At 42.2% G+C, this 20,106-nt stretch overlaps 1 protein-coding gene across 1 annotated transcript in view; it reads right to left on the bottom strand.

The window, feature by feature from the left end:
• Tfcp2 (transcription factor CP2) overlaps positions 1 to 20,106 on the bottom strand; it is a 44,243-nt gene that overhangs the window by 969 nt on the left and 23,168 nt on the right. Inside the window, 11 exon segments of the mRNA XM_026782661.1 lie at positions 1,055 to 1,106; positions 5,270 to 5,412; positions 6,335 to 6,450; positions 9,735 to 9,825; positions 10,712 to 10,805; positions 11,438 to 11,486; positions 15,470 to 15,558; positions 15,869 to 15,979; positions 17,451 to 17,539; positions 17,542 to 17,602; positions 19,276 to 19,382. Of these exon segments, the coding sequence (XP_026638462.1) occupies positions 1,055 to 1,106; positions 5,270 to 5,412; positions 6,335 to 6,450; positions 9,735 to 9,825; positions 10,712 to 10,805; positions 11,438 to 11,486; positions 15,470 to 15,558; positions 15,869 to 15,979; positions 17,451 to 17,539; positions 17,542 to 17,602; positions 19,276 to 19,382 (1,002 nt within the window).

Here is a 20,106-nt window from a genome sequence, read left to right as displayed (position 1 = left end):
ATGCTCTTACAGCAGTATGCAGTGGTCAGAGATACACAGAACGATGCTCTTACAGTGGTATGCAGTGGTCAGAGATACACAGAACGATGCTCTTACAACGGTATGCAGTGGCAACAGTTTACATCAGACACACGCTCACCAAGATGAAATATTGGTATTCTACAATGTACTATGTTGCAAAGCAATAATGCTAGAAAGATTAGGCCTATTAAATGCTTTACAAATATTTATAATTACACTTATTTATTTTGGGGGAGCGTGTGCCATGGCATGCATGCACTTGGAGGTCAGAGAACAATTTGTGGGAGTTGGTTCTTCTCTTTCACTACGTGAGTTCTAGAGCCTGAACCCAGTCATCAGGCTGGGTGCCATCCCACGGCTCTTATACGCTTTTTATTTATTTGTTTTAAAGGGTTACTTTATTTTTTAAAGTTTTTATTTTTATTTTGTGTGTGTATGTGTTGCCTACATGCATGTATGTGTATCACATGTATACCTGAAGTGCCCTCTAAAGCCAGAGAGTGTTGGACCCCCTTGAACTATAGCCATAGGCAATTATTATCCACATAGTATGTGTGCTGGGAACCAAACCTGGGTCTTCCCCAAGAGCAGTAAACACTCTGAACCTCTGAGCCACCTCTTCAGGCCCTGCTTATTTGTTTCTGAGAGAGGATCTTACATAGTCCAGGCTTGTTTCAAACTCACTACATAGAGAATAACGCTGAACTCATAATTCTTTTGTCTCTACCCGCTAAGTGCTGGGATTTCAGGTCTGTGTCACTACATCTGTGGCTCAACACATGCATGCTCACCCAGATGCATGTACTCACTCTCTTATATTTATTTTGGGCTGACAATAAGGTTCAGTGGGGTAACGGTACTTGCTGCCAAATCTAATGACCTGAGTTTGGTTCCTAGAACCCACAAGGTGGAATGACAGAACCAACCTCTATAGGTTGTCATCTGATCTGTGTGTGCCACGGCACATGATAACCCATCTCACACACACGTGAACAGACAATAAGTGTTAAAGCATGTTTTAGTACTTCATTACCTTTCATTGTGTCCAGGATAAAGCAGGCTTCTTCCTGAAAGTTCTGTATCATCTGAAAAAAGCAACAAGATTTGCTGATCATTGCAATGTTTCTTTTCATGACATTGTCCTGAAGCAGAAATTAAGCTCTTTTGTTTCTTCTGAATAGTGTAAAATTTTACGTTTATAACTAAGCTTTTGAACAGTGTAAGAATAACATTGCAGCTCTAGTTAGCTTAAAGATATCCATTAGTCAGCAAGTTTCAAATTAAAGAACAACTAACTCTGAATACTGCCTTAATATCATTTACTTTGGAAGGTATTGGCAACACCTAAAATCAATTCAAAATTTTTTCAAAATAAATCATAACTTTACAAACTAGTCTATTTATCTATTTATCTATTTATCTATCTATCTATCTATCTATCTATTTATTTATTTATTTATTTTTTGGTTTTTCGAGACAGGGTTTCTCTGTGGCTTTGGAGCCTGTCCTGGAACTAGCTCTGTAGACCAGGCTGGTCTCGAACTCACAGAGATCCGCCTGCCTCTGCCTCCCGAGTGCTGGGATTAAAGGCGTGCGCCACCATCGCCCGGCCAAACTAGTCTATTTTTAAGCTAAAATAGCTTTACCTGAGCCTTCCTCCAAAATCAATAGCAAAAGAAACAAAGCATTTGGAAAACGTGGTGCTGAACAAGTCATGGTAGGAGGTAAATGTACTTAACTTCCACCTCAAGTCAGACCACTTTCTGTCCCACAGCCCTGAAGAAAGGCGAAGAGCACCCTTTAAGCACTCCAGAGCAGCAGCTGCCTAAGCAAGCTCTATCAGCTGACCGTGGACACCTCAGAAGGGTTTGGGGAGCATGACCAAACGAGACAGATTCCTTTTTTTCCAAAGAATTATTTATTTTACATGGCTGATCATTTTTCCTGTATCTTTGTCTGTGAACCACATGCATGCCTGACCCCTGCAGAGGTCAGAAGCAGGTATCAGATCCCTTGGAAGTGGAGTAGCAGTAGGTTGTGAGCCAACATCTGAGTGCCCAGAACTGAACTTACGTTCTCTCACAGAGCAACGAAAGCTCTAAACCACTGAGCCCCCTCTCCACCCTCTGTCCAGACTCCACCTTTGATGGAGAGTGAAGTGGCCCCTCAAGCAGTACTGCTGCCCGCAGCCCTGCTCCCGCGCTGTGCTACCACTACAGACACCTTTTCTCAAGACGTCCATTTCAAAAGACAACAACAAAGACACTCCTTTCTTTTCATTTATTTTTTTCTCCCCTGAGACAGAGTTTCTCTGTGTAACTCACTCTGTAGACCAGGCTGGCCTCACTTAGGGATCCTCATGCCTCTATCTCCAGAGAACTGGGATTAAAGGCTAAAACACTCCTTTACAATTTCTGTGATCCTATCACAGGGTTCGTTTACAAGAGAGGCTCCTAACTCCATGACAAAATGTGGCCAGGCCCAGCTTTATGCAGGAAACCACAGCTGCTGAGAGCTCTAGGGTGTAAGACCTTGTCATAAAAGCTGGGTTTTGATAAGTTCCTCCTGGAGGCCATCTAGAACAATGGTTTGTAATGTGAACCCCAAGACTTTGTAAGAGGTACAAGGATATTAACAGGCTCATATAGGGGACCCAACTTTCAAATCTCCAACTTCCATATACCTTCCTCCACATGTGAGTGTCGGTGTCCAACTTGAGTGACCCCCACAATTGTCAAAAGATGGATGGCTTGAGTCAGGCAGTGGTGGCGCACACCTTTAATCCCAGCACTCAGGAAGCAGAGGCAGTTGAATCTGTGAGTTCAAAGGCAGCCTAGCCTATAGAGCTAGTTCCAGGGCTGTTATGCAGAGAAACCCTGTCTTGAAAAAGCAAAAACTAAAACTAAACCAAACCAAAACAAAAAGATGGATGATGTTAAAGCAATATTATTATATAATTTTTGGTACATAACTAAGAAATTAAAAAATAAAACAAATTCAGTAATTCTGCTCTAGCAAAACCCCATCCATTTCCTGCCTCTAAAAGTCCAATCCACTATCCATCCCTATCTCTCAATTTAGGAAAATCAAGTTCACAGGGCTTCCATCCAGAAGGGAAAGTAGGACAGAACTGATACTGAATTCTGTGCCATTTTCACAATCCGGGGGCAGAACTCAACTACAGATTAATTAAGCAGGTATAGCATAGGCAAAGGGAATTGGTGATTTCTTCAGTATCTCTAATAGATGGATGCTAGGGCTGGGAAGAGGCCTAGCTGGTACAGAAATGGTCTGGCATGCATTAAGCACTAGGTTTGACCTCAGCACTGCACAGCTGAGCATGCTAGTGCATGCTGTAATCACAGCATTTGCAACATGGAGGCAGGAGTTCAAGATCATTCTTTTTTGTTTTGTTTTGCTTTTTCCTTTTTGAAACAGGGAAAAGCTTTAGAGCCTGTCCTGAAACTAGCTCTTGTAGACCAGGCAGGCCTTGAACTCATAGAAATTTGCCTATCTCTGCCTCCCAAGTGCTGGGGTTAAAGGTGTGCGCCACCACCGCCTAGCTTCAAGATCATTCTTAAGTGTATGGTGAGTTTGAAGCCAGCTTGTCATATATGAGATTCCATCTTAAAAAAATCAAAAACAGAAACTAACCACACCCCCACAAGAGATGCATGTATAATTTTTTCTTTTTCTTCTCTTTTGAGGTTTTAAGGATTAAATTCCATGCCTTGTACATGCTTAGCATGTTTACCTCTGTATATATACTTCAACCCTTTAACTTGATATTTTATAAATACCTACTTGTTGTTTTTCCAGAGGACCTGGGTTTAGTTCCTATCACCATTAGGTAGCTCACAACCACCTGTAACAGCAGCTCCAGAGGATTGGACACCCTCCTCTGACACCACACACACACACACACACACAATTTAAAAACAAAACAAAAACAACTCTGTGGAAGTCAGGCTAGCACATATTTATAATCCCAGCAACGGGGAAGCAGAGGTGGGAGGATTGGAAGTTTAATCCTTGGTTATTAAGGGGTTTAAGGCTATCAAGGGGCAGGAGCAATGGTTAAGTCAGTGGTAATGTGCTTGCTGTGGCCTGTAAGTAAGGACCTGAGTTTGAACTCCTAGAACCCACATAAAGCATGTGGCACGTGCCAGTAAACCAGCAGGTCCTGGAGCTCATGACTGGCTTTATATGGGTAGTGGGGGGGGGGCCCGATTCAGGTCCTAACACCTGTTCAGCAACCTCTTTACCAACTGAGCCATCTCCCTAACCCAATTTTAAAATGGGGTGTGTGTGTGTGTCTAGGAATGACATTTTTTACTCAAGTGAGAAAACTTATATTGTTCAATGTGCAAAGGATACATAGTTGTGTGTGTGTGTGTGTGTGTACGCGCATGCGCACCAGCATGCACATATGCATGTGTATGAGGTATATATGTATATATGGTGTATATATGAGATATATGCGCACGTGTATGACTATATAATGACACACAGAGGCCAAACTCCAATATCACTGCCCACCTCGTTTTCCTAAGGGAATCTCACAGAACCTGGAGCTCACTCGTCCATCTAGTCCCATCAGCCGGGCTGGCAAAGCCTAGGCTCCAGTGAGCCTCCTGTGCTAGGGTTATAGGCGCATGGAGGATGAGCACAGCTATCTTTAAAAAAAGCAAAACCAAAACATGGTGCTGGGATCTGAACTCTTATCCTCACACTTGTGCAGCAAGTACTTATAACTGCTGAGCCACCTCTCTCTCACCAGATTTTGGTTTTGTCTTTTTTTGAGGAGGGAGGGGGAGTCACCATCTCATGTACGCCAGGTGGGCCTTGAACTTACTACATAGAGATGAACTTGTATTCATGATTTTCTTGCCTCTACTTTTCTTCGTGCTGGGGCTACAGGGGTGCATCACCACCCCCAACTTTATACATAATTTTTTAAAAATTAAGAGATAAACAAACAACAAAATCTAAGGCAGACACAATGGTTCATGCCAATAGTCCCAGAAACCAAAGATGCTGAGGCAGGACGATCATGTGAACCCAGAAGTTCAGGGTCTGTCGGGCCAAAATTGCAAGACCATGTCTGTTAAAATTTTTAAAAGAATTAAAATTAAAAAGCTAAACCTTTCAGTAGAAAACAGAGTCCAACCCTGGCAGAGTACTCTTGGTCTTGGTGCCGTCACAAACTAGGGTATGGTGGGTAATTCAACAGGACCGAGAAACTGACCTCATCACTGATGAGCACATGGATTCCTGTTGGCCCTTGCTTGTAAATCTGGCTGATCTGGTGAGGAGAAATACTGAAAAGTTGAGCAATTTTTTCTGTTAATTCAACAGCTGTCAGTTCTTCTAGATAGATAGCATGGTACACTGCAAAAGAAAGCACAGCAGTCAGTGGGAAGGCCGTCTGCACCTGCAGGTAACTGCTCCTGTGGAGACCCACACATCACACAGCCGGCCTGCAGACCCTGCCTCCGCTGCCCTTTCTCAATGTGAACTAGAAGTTACTCAAAAATCTAGTCCTTTCCTTTTTCTAAAGACTGGAGGAAAGAAAATCTACAGCACGATGGACATTACTAGTTTTAATAATTCAAGCATAGCCAGGTGGTGGCGCACAACTTTAATCTCAGTACTCGGGAAGCAGAGGCTGGTGGATCTCTGTGAGTTCGAGGCCTGCCTGGTCTACAGAGTGAATTCCAAGACACCAGGGCCACACAGAGAAACACTGTCTCAAAAAAACAAACAAAAAAGCCCAGAGACAGATATTGGGGTTCAAGCTGAAGACCAGAAAAGCAAAGCAGCCAACCACTAGAGAGACCTTTCACCTTTACCAACTCTGCAGACGGAAAAGGTGAGATCCTGTTTCCATGAACCCTCAGACGGTACTGCACTGAGACCGCACTGAACTCGTGCCTCATATTCCTCTCTAGTGCTGGGATCAAAGGCGTGACCTCTGTTTCTCTATTAGACTCAATCACTCTCCTGTAGCTCAGGGTGGCCTTGAGTTCTGGGATTAAAGGTTTGTGCCACCATTCCCTGGCCTGTATGGCTGACTAGTGTAGCTAGTTTTGTTCTCTGGTCTTCAGGCAAGTTTTATTTAATAAAATTCAAATAAAATATCACTATATAAGCATATAAAAAGTACCTGGCATAGATTATGAGCTCAATAAATGTGGGCAATTGCCATTACTTCCAGAACTCTAATGCTGAACTGGTCTAAACTCCATTACACCAGCCCATGAGTCATCACTTCTTTCTTCCTACCTGTGTTGGTCTGCCTAGAACAACCTACCGAAGAAAGTACCATTGGAATCTCCATCTTCCTGCTTCTGTTGTGGTGGCTGCTGCTGCTCCCTCAACTGCAATGATTCCTGACAGACATAGATGGTTAGCCGTGGACGCACCATCCTGTGAAGGGAAGAAAAGGACTGTCGCCTTTACACAGCCTTCCCATTGTAGGCACGCCTACAGGTAGGATTTGAGTCCCTACATCACTGAGCAGAGCAGAGAGGAACTCTATTAGTGCTATTTGTTTTCTTATCTGCCAGTGGTGGGCTTTGTTATTTAAGTTGATTGGTTCCAACAAGAGGCACCGTTTAAGCTTCTAAATTCTGCTTTCCCTCAAGTTAGACTTGGGGCTAGAACTGCAGCTCAGTAGTAGACTGTTGGCCTGGCATGCTTAAGGCCCTGGGCTCTGCTCTCAGCACTGAAAGGGGAAGGGTAGAAGAGGAGTAGTAGGAAGAGAATACTAATGTTAGCTTAGACCGGGTAATTCAGGCCCCTCATTCTCCCAAGATTTCTTCACTAAACCCTGACTTTGACTATTGTTTCTTTGCATGACAATGTAGCACCTAAAGTCAACGGAGTTTGTGAGTTTTGGAGTTATGGTTAGAAATATTCAAAATGTAAGAGTCACTGATTTATGTAAGGGTCAGGTTCTAGATATGCTCTTTACTTAAAAATACTAATATATGACGTCAAGATGGCTCAGTTGGTAAAGGTGCTTATCACTTGAGTTTAATCCGAGATCCACAGGGTGGAAGCACAGAACTGGTTCCTGCAGTTGTCCTTTGATCTTCATATGACCTTCATATGGGAGGGGAGAGTGAGAGAGGGAGGGGGAGGGAGGGAGAGGGGAGAGGGAGGGGGAGGGGGGAACACTGCACAGTAAAGTAGATGATCTCATCTCCCTAGCGTCTGCCGAGCAGCCTCTCTCCCTCCCACTTACTCTCAGCACTTCTTCATCTGGTCACCTCGTTCTTTTCCATTTCTAAACACTTCTTAGATAACACCCTTAAAAATAAAGGCTCTGTTACTAACTTTTAAATTCTCAATTCTATTACCTATCATATTTATTTTTGTTGCACTAGAGATTGAACCCAGGGCTTTGCACATGTGAGGTAAAGGCTTTTCCACTGAGCTACAGCCCCAGTCTTTGAAAAATCTTCTTTCCTTGGGTCACCAATCCTTGAATTTCTGACCACTAGGCCATCTCTCCAACTTCATGCTTGAATTAAAAAAGTTTTGTGTGTGTGTGTGTGTGTGTGCGTGTGTGTGCGCGCGTGCGCGCCCACAGAGACCAGAAGAGAGCTTCAGATCTCCTGGAGCTGGACCACCTAATGTGGGTGCTGAGAACCAAACACAGGTTCTCTAGAAGAGCAGGAAACACGCTGAACTCTGAACCATCTCTCTTGCCCTTAATCCTTGAATTTTTATCTCCTTCTGTGGTGGTTTAAAAGAAAAATGGCCCCCAAAGGGAGTGGCACTATTAGGTTAGAGGAAGTATGTCAGTGTAGGGGTGGGCTTTGAAGTCTCTTGTTCAGGCTTCACTCAATGTGACACTGAGACCATTTCCTGTTGCCTGCAAGATGAGATGTAAGACTCTCAGTTACTACTCCAGCATCATGTCTGCCTGCACACATCATATTCCCTGACATGATAATGATAATGGACTGAACCTCTCAACTGTAAGCCACCCCAAATAAATGTTTTTCCTTTATAAAAGTTGCCATAGTCATGGTGTCTCCTCACAGCAACAGAAATCCTGACTAACACACTTTCCTTTACGTTTTCCAATACTGCCAGGGTGGCAGCACACTCCTGTAACTTCAACATCAGGAGATAAAGGAAGACAAGGAACTCAAAGCTTTATCCTCAGGTACATACAGAGGTTGAGACCAACCTGAGCCATGGGACTGTGTCTCAAAAACAAGATTTCCGAGACTATAGTCAGTTCAATGCATTATGTCTATGAGGTATGGAGATACAAACTCTTAATAATTAATTATTCAGTGATTCAATTCTGTTGTCACTGATCTAATTTTCCCCCCTATCAATTATTATTACTAAGCCAAACATGATACTACATGCCTGTAATCCCAGCACTTAAGTGGTTGGAGCTGGAAGCTCTGAGTCCAAGGCTAACTAGGCTACACAGCAAATTCAAAAAAATAAAAAATAAGAAACATTTAAAAACAAAAAAAAAAATAGGGCCGGGCGGTGGTGGCGCACGCCTTTAATCCCAGCACTTGGGAGGCAGAGACAAGGGGATCTCTGTGAGTTCGAGGCCAGCTTGGTCTACAAGAGCTAGTTCCAGGACAGGTTCCAAAGCCAAGAGAAACCCTGTCTTGAAGAACAAAGAACAAACAACAACAATAACAACAACAACAACAAAACAACCAAACGAACAACAACAACAAAAAAAAAAAACACCAAAAAAACAACCCCCCCATCTGAAAAAGGATTAAGATGACCCTTTTTTCTTGTGAGACAGGGTCTCACACTACATAGCACACACTCTCCACAGAGCACCCTTTCTAACTACATCAGGGTATTCTATAGACCACAAACTTGCTTTATTTTGTTCGTTTTGGTGAGACGTGGTCTCTGATAGTCCAAGGTAACTTGAAGCCGCCAGGAAGTCAAGGATGGCCTTGAACTCTTGGTCTTCCTGCCTCACCCTCCTAGGAACTGGAACTATAATCTGAGCTACGTGAAGTTTGTCTGTGTTCTTTCAAAGCTCTTAGCACTACCTAAAGCACCTACTGCTTTTCTTTATGGGCACATTGTCCACAGTGTACCTCCAGAGCCTGCAACAGTACCTGTCTTCTGATAACGACACTAACTATTTACTCTGAAAACTGCCTATCACAAGGAGTTATTTGGATCAAATGTAAGAAATGATATTCTATTTATGTTTACTTGGTACATAATGGGACTTTTTAATAAAGTTTTTTTTCTTTTAAAAGAAATAAAACATTTCTTTAGCATGCACACACGCTGTGTGTTTGTAGTGGGGCACATCTCAGAATACATGTGGAGGGTGGAGGTCAAAGGACAACTGAGAACAAGTACCACCTCCACGTGCCTTGACCTCTTTACCTACGGAATTCATTGGACCAAGACTAGAATTTTCGAGACAGGGTTTCTCTGTAGCTTTGGAGCTGTCCTGGAACTAGCTCTTGTAGACCAAAGTAGTCTCGAACTTACAGAGATTCACCTGCCTCTGCCTCCAGAGTGCTGAGAATAAAGGCGTGTGCACCAACGCCCAGCTAGAACTTGTTGTTTTTGTTTTTTAAGTTTTGACAAGACATATTTATCTGTGTAGAATATTGTGCAAAATTCCAGAATGTAGATTCATCTGAAATCCAATCTGACTGGTATCTTAACCACTGGCATCTTAGAACACATACCGGCCTTTTAATGCATTAAAAAGTCTGATTCCATCTGCAGGGCCGCAGATTTGGATCACATCATCTCTAGTTAGTTTCAATAAATCTGCCCCTGGAATAAATACGGGACAAAAAGGTTAATAATAAAGGCAAAAATTACTTTCGTAAGTGACTTTTAAAGTGGGCTCTACTTTGAGGACACCTCACCAGCAGTCCGTTAGTCTTCTGCAGTGACAAAGCCCTTGTGACCTGGCCTCTGCCTCATCTTCTCTTAATCCTCATCCAATTAAGTTTTCCACTTAACCCTACGCTTTGACCAGACAGGGTGCTGAACGGGCCTGTTGCTTTTTCTGTTGGAAACACCTTCCACAGTAAGACAGACTCAGACCCGCCCCTCCCAGCGTCACCTCACACACTGCTGCGCTAGTATTCATCTAGTAGGTTCCATTTGGATTTTTCTTTTACACAGATGATGAAAGAGTACTCTCATCAGTACATCTTACCAACTATATGTTCCTACACAGATGCGCAGAGAGGCCCCTTGATAAGGTATTACACGGAATACACATTTAAAAAGTGCTATATAGAATAAACATTTTATGGTTTAAATGAGTTCAAACTGAAAGATGCTTATTTTTTTAATTATTTATTTTTGTGTGCACTGGTGTTTTGCCTGCATTTTAAGTCTGTGTATGGGTGCCTGGTCCCCTGGAACTACAGACAGTTGTGAACTGCCATGTGGGTGCTGGGAATTGAACCCAAGTCCTCTGGAAGAGCAGCCAGGGTTCTTAACCACTGTGCCATCTCTCCAGCCCCGAAGCTGCTTCTTTTTAAGAGTCTCCCAGTACAATTGCAGCCAATTCAAAGTGTTTGATGAAATTCATTTTATCAGAAAAAACAGACTGAGACACCGCTACACACCATGTGGACACCAAAAGGCCCTATGATGCACATGAGTACCCCATACTGGAGAAGGCAAAAGGAAAAACTAATCTAACCTGAGAAGTTGGTGAAGAGCCTGGTGAATGTGGAAAACCGGTTTCGATGCAACCACTGTTGGGCTTCCTGAGGAGTGGTTGTTGGCAAGAGGTTCTGAAAGAGAATGTATTCTTTTGTATCTGAATAGTTCACCTGATACCTCATTAGATAAAAAAACCAATCACTTCTGTACCCTACAACCATACAGGTAGTGTCTGGAAACTGTTTCTATCACACAGGGTCTTCTCTAACCATGACAGAGATATTTCACTATCAAACTATAAGATCTTCATAGTCAAGGGATCCTGTAGTGGCAGCTACATGGGGAATCACATGAGCCTACAGCTCACACTAGACCAGCCTGGGCAACACAATGAGATCCATAAGAAGAGAAGGAAAAGCAGCCATCTGGGGCAGTGTACACCTGTAATCCCAGCACTTGCAAGGCTGAGGCAGGATGACCACTATGCATCCTAAGCCAGTCCAGGCTGCATAGTGAGTTCAAGGACAGCCTGTGATGTACAGTCAAAGTCTGGCTAAGAACAAGCAAACAAACGCAACAGCTTTTAAGGTCTGCTTGCATTTATTTTGTTTCCGGTCCCTAGGATAATTTCCAGTTGGCTGAAATTCGATAAGCGTAGGTGAGTAACAGTCTCTAGCCGGCTAGCCCACTGGCATCTGGCAATCACAGTCATCACAACAGCACTGCACATTACGATAACTGACATTGCTTTAGACTTACTTACATCAGTGACTGGAGGAGGTGGCTCTGGCTGGTGGTTTGGTGAGCCATTTCTAAGGAGAGACATTGAAAATGAAAGGATGAGTCCATGGTACACTCTGTAGATTACCTCATGCTTCCGTGTCATGGTGACTCTTTTAAATTGAGAGCTAAAAGGATCTCTACTTTATCTGAAAACATTCTCTAACCCAGTGCTTCAGCTGTGTGCTGATTAACTCAGAAATTTCAGGGAAAGGGAGAAACTTTGTCACTGAAACATTTTTTTTATAACTGAGGAAACCAGGAAAAACATCAAAATTTCAATAAATAGAAACTGATAGATTAAATTATGGCATACTAAATATCTGCAAGGAGCTAGAGATACAGTCAGCCATACAGCGTCTCCTAGGCTGCACTGCTCTGAACTCCACACAGGGAAAGCACTGGCTATAAAAGTCCTAGTGCTGCACTGCCGTAACTATGCATCACTGTATTAACCCTATTAGCAGCCACACACAACACAAAAGAATCAGAAGAAACTGTATGCTATGACCATACACGGGGCTGGGCAGGGTGAGCCGCGCCTTAAATCTTGGCACTCAGGAGGCAGAGGCAGTGGATCTCTGAGTTCAAGAGAAGCCTAATCTATATAGCCAGTTCCAGGTCAGCCAAGGCTAAGTGAGACCCTGCTCAAAAAGTCTAAAGACAAACAAACAAAAACAACAACAAAGTAACTATTTTGCTGTCCTGGGGGTTGAAGCCAGTTCCTTCTTTGCATGTTCTAGCAGTTGCAATCCCACGACACTACCTCGGTTCTTCAAAACAATTATTTTTCTGAGCTACCATGTGGGTGCTAACAACTGAACTGAGTCCTTTCAGAAAACAGCCAGTGCTCTGAACTGCCGAGTCATCTCTCTAGCCCCTATGTGTTAGTTTTTAGATGTTGGTTAGTTATCGTTGCTGTATGCAAATGCTGCTGAGTGGTGCGGGTGCGAGGACCGTCCTGTGCCGTGGGCTCTCCTTCCATCTTTCCATGCTTCTGAGGGTCAAGGACTGCTGGGCTTGAGAGGCAAGAACTGTTCGCTCAGTGCTATCTTGCTGGTCCAATTCATTTTTAGATCTACTTACTTACTCACCTGCCTGCCTGCCCCCCTGCCCGCCCATCCATCCATTCGTGAGAGTAATGTGTGTCTGTAAGAGTATACCCAAAGATCCGTTTCAGTGTGTGTATACCTAATAATCCACCTGCCTACCTATCCATCCATCTGTGAGTGTGTGTGTCTGTGAAAGTATACGCAGAGATCTGTGTCAGTATGTATATCTAATTATCTACCTACTTACTTATCCATCCATCCATCCATCCATCCATCCATCCATCCATCCATCCATCCGTGTGTGTGAGTGTGCATGTGTGTCTGTGAGAGTATATTCAAAGATCCATGTCAGTGTGTATACCTAATTATCTATCCATCCATCCATCCACCTGTGAGTGTGTGTGTCTATGAAAGTATACTCAAAGATCCATGTCAGTGTGTATACCTAATTATCTACCTATCCATCCATCCATCCATCCATCCATCCATCCATCCATCCATCCATCTACCCACCCATCCATCCATCTATCCATCCATCCATCCATCCATCCATCCATCCATCCATCCATCCATCTGTCCATCCACCTGTGAGTGTGTGTGTCTGTGAAAGTATACTCAAAGATCCGTGTCAGTGCATATACATAAATGTGGAAGCCAGAAGAAAGCACTGGTGAAGCTAAATTATAGGAGTTTGTGAGATGTCTAGCTGATTTCATGGGTGTAGGTTCTAAACTTTGGTTCTCACGACTGAGAAGCAAGCACTTTCACCTACTGAACCATATCTCTGGCTCCCCAATCCATTATGGTTAAAATTAATTCAAAATTAGTGCTAATTTGTCATTCAACATTTATCTTCACAGTTTGTTTCTCTTATAGTTTCTTTTGTTTAATATTTATTTTCTTTATGAGAGAAAAAGTTGAGGAGAAAAAAATGTAAAACTCAACCCTTAAACTGCAGGCATTTTAAACTGCCTCCAAGTGGACAGCATCATGCCCTAAAGGATAATAATAAAAAAATCCCTTTATTTCAAGAGTTCCTCTTGTCAAGATGTAGTGGTGCACATATGTAGTCAGCTACCTGAGAGGCTGAGGCAGGAGGATGGTTGGCTCTAGGAGTTCAAGGCCAGCTTATAAACACAGCACAGACCACCATATACAAACAAACAAACAGACAAAAAATGAAACATAGTGTAGCAACGGCAGCTCATGCCTATAACCCCAAGATTAGGGAGTCTGGCAGCAGGACTGCTGTGAACTTAGGGCTAGCCTGGCTATATAATGATTCAAGGCCAGCCTGAAATAGTATACAGCAAGACCCTGTCTTAAACAAACAAATCCCTTTTTCTTCTTCATTTCTGTCATAGTTATTCAAGCAGTAATGACATCGGGACTTTAGACAGATGTATTCCTTTTTTAACTAATACCAAAAAGAGTAACTTATATTCAAATATTTAAGCTACTTTTTAAATCTTTTTTTTTTTGTTTTGTTTTGTTTTTCAAGACAGGGTTTCTCTGTGGCTTTGGAGCCTGTCCTGGAACTCGCTCTGTAGACCAGGCTGGTCTCAAACTCACAGAGATCCGCCTGCCTCTGCCTCCCGAGTGCTGGGATTAAAGGCGTGCGCCACCATTGCCCGTCCCCTTTTTAAATCTTTTAAGAAGTAGGTTAAATTCCAGAGGTCTTGAGTTAGAAAAAAAAAGTAGGTTAAATACAGTATAAACAAATCCAAATCTAAACTGAAACATCACAACCCAACAGTTTGTTCCTTTTTTTATATGCTTGTGGTTGTTGTTTCCTTCTTCTATATGCTTCTTAATTGTGATACTGAAGATCAAACCTAATGCATGTCAGCCAAATGCCCTGCTGTTGAGTAACCTCAGGCCTCATGATGATTCTTAAAACAAGAAAAAAAAGTCTATACAACCGTGCTTCTAATTCACAGGCCCACTCTCTGGGGCAAGTCTGAAAAGGAAAGGGAACAAACACAAAGCAAACAAAATAAGATTCATCAAAAAACCAAAACTAAAATCTCCCATAGAAGAAGTCACTTGACACTATCTGATACTATCTGACACTGACACAATGTGATGCTGCCTGACACCCTCTGATGTCACCTGACACCCTCTGATGTCACCTGACACCCTCTGATGCTACCTGACACCCTCTGATGTTACCTGGCACTGACTGATGCTACCTGACACTGTCTGATGATACCTGACACCTTCTGATGTTACCTGATACCATCTGATGTGACCTGACACCATCTGATGCTACCTGACATCTTCTGGTGTTAGCTAATACCATCTGATGTCACCTGACACTGACTGATGCTACCTGACACTATCTGATGGTACCTGACACCATCTGATATTACCCGACACTGTCTGATGTGACCTGACACTGATGTTACCTGGCACCATCTGATGTTACCTGACACTTTCTGATGTTACCTGCCACCATCTGATGCTACCTGACACCTTCTGGTGTTACCTGACACCATCTGATGTTACCAGACACCATCTGATGTTATCTGACACCATTTGATGTTATCTGACTGACTGATGTTACCTGACACCATCTGATGCTACCTGACACCATCTGATGTTACCTGACACCATCTGATGCTACCTGATACCTTTTGGTGTTACCTGACACCATCTGATGTTACCTGGCACCATCTGATGTTACCTGACTGACTGATGTTACCTGACACCATTTGATGTTACCTGACATCTTCTGATGTTACCTGACTGACTGATGTTACCTGACACCATCTGAGGGGAAAAGTTCTTAGATAAAACTCCATCTCTTTTCAGGAGAGTCCAAACCTTAACCAGTACAAAAATTGGTCAAAGAATGACCAAATGGAAACACTTATTAATTTGGAAAGAGCTTGATGATGGAAATGTAATAAAATAATACATATTTAATTCAAATATAACCCAAATTCACTTCTTAGACTTACCCTTCCCCAAGAGAGAAACTGCTATGGGAACTGTTGAAGCCAGGTGATGGGGAATTGTTGACATAGGTGATCTCAGGCCATGGGGAACACTGAACAAAGGAGAATATGGGGAACAAGAAAGGATGCCCTGTCAGTCAGTGCTCCCCGAAACACTCTCACTTCACTAGCACACCTTCATCAGTCAAGAAAATATGCGCAGGACCAAGTTTAGAAAGGAATATATACATATATATGCTTTTCAATTTATTTTTTCTTTTGTGAATGACACTTATAGGAATGGAGATGCAGCTCGGTAATAGAGAGCTTGCCTAACATACACAAGGCCCTAGGTTTGATCCCAGGCCCACAGAATGAATGAATGAATAAGAATAAAAATTATGAACTGAAAAGTTCTTTTACCTCTGTGAGTATGGTTGTTTCATAGGAAAGTTGATATTTCTCTTTTTCATGGGGTGTTCGTTTCTCCATTTTCTCTCTATCAGTTTTTTGTTTTCTGTCTGCACCTTTAGGCTGAAATAAGAAATAAGTTGCTTTAAATTCAAGTAATCACACTTTGACCCAGAAATCATACTTTAAAACTCTTAAATACTCACAAATAAAGCAAACGTGTGAGCACAGTATTGTAAAGACTCTGTGCATCACCCTCACCGTCTGAAAATAGGATATTTAAATTTTTTTTTTTTTTTTTTTTTTGGTTTTTCAAGACAGGGTTTCTCTGTGGCTTTGGAGCCTGTCCTGGAACTAACTCTGTAGACCAAACTGGTCTCAGACTCACAGAGCTCCGCCTGCCTCTGCCTCCAGAGTGCTGGGATTAAAGGCGTGCACCACCATTGCCCGGTAGGATATTTAAATGTTTGATGCAGTTGGAAAATTTGACAGAAAGACCACTAAAATACATAGCTAACTGAAAAAAACATAAAGTCTCAAAACCACGCATACAGTATACTCCCACTTACGTTTCCAAGATGAGAAAATATGTGTACCTATGCATAAACGTTTATTAAAGAACAGAAGGGACCGGACATGTGTAACAAACTGTGACAATGGTAACCTCTGGAGAGAGGTTACAGGCTCGGGAAGAGTAAGTGAGGGAGATTACAGTGCAGTGTCCCATGTATTTTAGATCACCGACTCACTGCCACCCTTCCCTCCCTCCCAGCTTCCTTCTTGGTTTTTTGAGATAGAAACTTGCTACATCATACTCCTAGTTCACCTGACCTTGATATGTAGCCCAAGTTGGTATTGATTATAGCAATCTTGACTTGGGCTTGCAAGGGCTAAGACTATAGGTGTGAGCCACTACACTTGGCCTGAATTTCTTGCAATAAGAATATATTTACTCATATGATAAAAACAAAGCGGGGAATGGTGGTACACACCTATAGTCCCAGTACTTAGAGGCAGAAACAGAAGTATCGGGAGTTCAAGGACATCCTTGGCTACTTAGCAAATCTGAGGTCACTGTAGGCTACCTTAAAACATATTTTTGCCTCATGACTGCCTCAAAGCAACAAAAATAATAACTAGCAGAAACACAAACTATTCATGTTCCTAAATCAATCAACTCTGCATGATTTCCAAGACACAGAAAAGCTTACAAGTCAACAGGCTTTAATGAGAACCCAGCTTTGCCTGCTGCCTGCTTTACAAGTTCTTGTTCCCCACCCCACCCCATGTAAACAACCTTAAGTGGTATTTCAGAGCTTGTCTTAGCATCTAGCTCAGACAGTTTGTAATTCTGAAAACAGGCAAGTTGACTCATTATCTTGGCACGTCATGTTAAAATGGAATGATAAAGAAAAAGGCTTTAGCTGGGCATGGCGGTACATACCTTTAATCTCAGCAAAAGGAGACAGATCTCTGAGTTCGAGAACAACCTGATATACAGAGTGAGTTCCAGAACAGCCAGGGCTACATAGAGAAACCCTGTCTCAACACCCCACCCCAAAGAGGTTTAAGGCCAGTGCATGGTTCAGGATACCTTGAAGACTTTGATCTGGCAGCTGGCTGAGTGCAAGTGCTCAGTGTATTCCCCATTCTCATTTTCCTTGAAGGTATCAATTTGTACTCGAATGGCACCCCCTTCTCTCCACCATGCTTCCTCATAGTGAACTCTGTGCTGATGCAGTGTACCTGGAAGGAAGTGACACCATGGCTCCAGTGCCACTAGCCAAACTAGCCAGCTACGCTCTGGAGCAACTAACAGATGCAAAACTTTTAATAGACATTTATCAATATATATTAAGTTCTTTCCATTTTTTACAGTCTAATGGAGGAAATTAGAAACATATTAGTAATTTACAAATATAAGCAAGTAAATTTACAGACCTAATGCCATCAAAGACCCTGTCTCAAAAAAACTAAACAACAAGAAAGGCTGCTTGAGGAACTTAATGTATTAATTCCTCTGAGAACACTGAGCTACCAAAACGTTAGTGAACTTTCATCTAGATTTAAAAAGGAGGCACAATCAGGCTTGGAAAACAGTAAATACGAAAGCTCAGACAGAATACGGAAGATCTGCTTGGCTCCTGCTGACCACTCACTGGCTTGGCTCAGTTGCTTACTCACTCTAGGCCTCAGAGTCTATTTTGGGGCTACACAGATGGTTCAGCTGTTAAGAACATACACTATTCTTACAGAGAACCCAAGTTCAGTTCCAACACCCACATCACGTGGCTCACAACTGCCTATAACTCCAGCTCTAGTGAGATCAAATGCCTCTGGCCTCTGTAAGCAAGTAAATTTACAAACCTAATGCCATCAAAGACCCTGTCTCAAAAAAATCCAAACCCTTTGTGGGCACCTGCACTCATGCTCAAACCTATACTCTAACACACATAAACATAATATAAAAATAATAAAGAATATTTTTAAATATAAAATTATAAATTAAATATTTCAAAGACTCTCCTTATTCTAAAGAACTATTATTCAAAGTCTTAAAACAATGTTTACAAAGTAGTAACATAGTGATAACCTTAATGGTAAGTATTCAATGGTTGAAATATAAACAAATTCTGAGGAATTAACCCAAAAGACATAATCATGTATGCAAATCAAACTAAGTATATGTGTGTTCAAAATAACTATAGATAACAACAAAAAATCAAACAATTTACCAGTTACATAATTGTTATGTAAATTACCTACAATCAATGAATGGTATATTATGTAGACAACAACAAATATTCTAATTGCGTAAAATCAGAAGAGCAATTAAAAGACTCTTCATATTGAGATGCCTGAATCTGATAGGCTAGAACCCTGAAAAATAGGGATACAAGTCAGTGAAAGAATGTGTGGTTAGCATGCAGAAGGCTGCAGGTTAAATCCCCAGGATGTGTAGTACACATGCATGCACACAACTCATGTGCAAACAAGAATCTTTTGTTTGTTTTGAGATGGGAGTCTCTCTATGTAGTTCTGGCTGTCCTGGATCTCGATATGTAGACCAGGCAGGTCTCAAGTTCATAGAGATCTGCCAGTGTCAGAATTAAAGCATGCACCACCATGTCCACCTATAGTGTTGCTAGTTTATTGTTTGAGATATCAGCTCATTGCCTTGAACTCACTATGCAACTTTGATCTTCCTACCTCTACTATCCAAGTGCTAAGATTAGAGGTGTGTATCACCACACCAGGTTTATGGGGTGCAGGGGATCAAATCTAGGACTTCATGTATGCTAAGCAAGCACTCTACCAATTGAGCTACATTTTCAGGCCTGGTATGTTTTAGTCTTTAAAAATACAAACTGGTAGAACAGGTGCTCTTTGTAGCTGTGATGGCAACTGCAATGCCTTACCTGAATAAACACAGACGTCCTCTTCGCAGGATCCCACAGGAACTCCACTGTATTTAGTTGGGTAGGATTGGCCCTGGGATCAATTATACCCACAGACATTGGAATATCTGTGAAATATAACAGGATCACTGAACAATTCTGAGGACTCCCTGATTTTGTTTTTAATATGGGGGGTCTTGATGCACTGCCTAGGCTCAAGCAATTCTCCTGCTTCAGTCCCTTGAGAAGCTGGGACTGTAAGAATGTGTCACCACGCCTGTCCATGCCTTCCGTGGTTTGAAGTAAGAGAGCAACTGACTGTGATGGGTTAAGTCTATCTACTAGCTCTAATATGAAAATTAGGAAACTTTTTGAGACTCAATCATCCTGCTTCTACCTCTTGAGAACTGGGTACAGAAACTTATAAATATTGTCAAATATAGAGAATATTTGAATGCTACTGGTAAAAAGCATTGCAGGCATTTCTGGGGAAAAAAGATTAAAATAGAACTGGAATATGGTCCAACACACCCACTTCTTAGTAATGAAACAGAAGCCTTGAGTGTAGTGGCTATTATTAGCAGTCTGCACTCAAAACAGTCAGGAGGGTTGCCATGAGTTCAAGGCCAGCCTGGGTTACAGGCTACAGAGTGACATCTTGCTTCAGACAAACAAGAAACCAAAGTAGAGGCTCAGACAAATATTATTATGTCCATGTGCACAGGAATGTTATTCAAAAGAGCCCAACAGTAAAAGCTGTCCGTGTCCCTCACAGGTAAGGGGTAAACAGAATGTAGTGGACACTGGATTACTCTTCTGCCTTGAAAAGAAATTCTGCCGGGTGGTGGTGGC

The sequence above is a fragment of the Microtus ochrogaster genome, chromosome 15, assembly GCF_000317375.1.
Source record: "Microtus ochrogaster isolate Prairie Vole_2 chromosome 15, MicOch1.0, whole genome shotgun sequence".
Lineage (NCBI taxonomy): Eukaryota > Metazoa > Chordata > Mammalia > Rodentia > Cricetidae > Microtus > Microtus ochrogaster.
The sequence above is the reverse complement of the archived record's forward strand: the minus strand, read 5'-3'. Positions and strand labels throughout refer to the sequence as shown.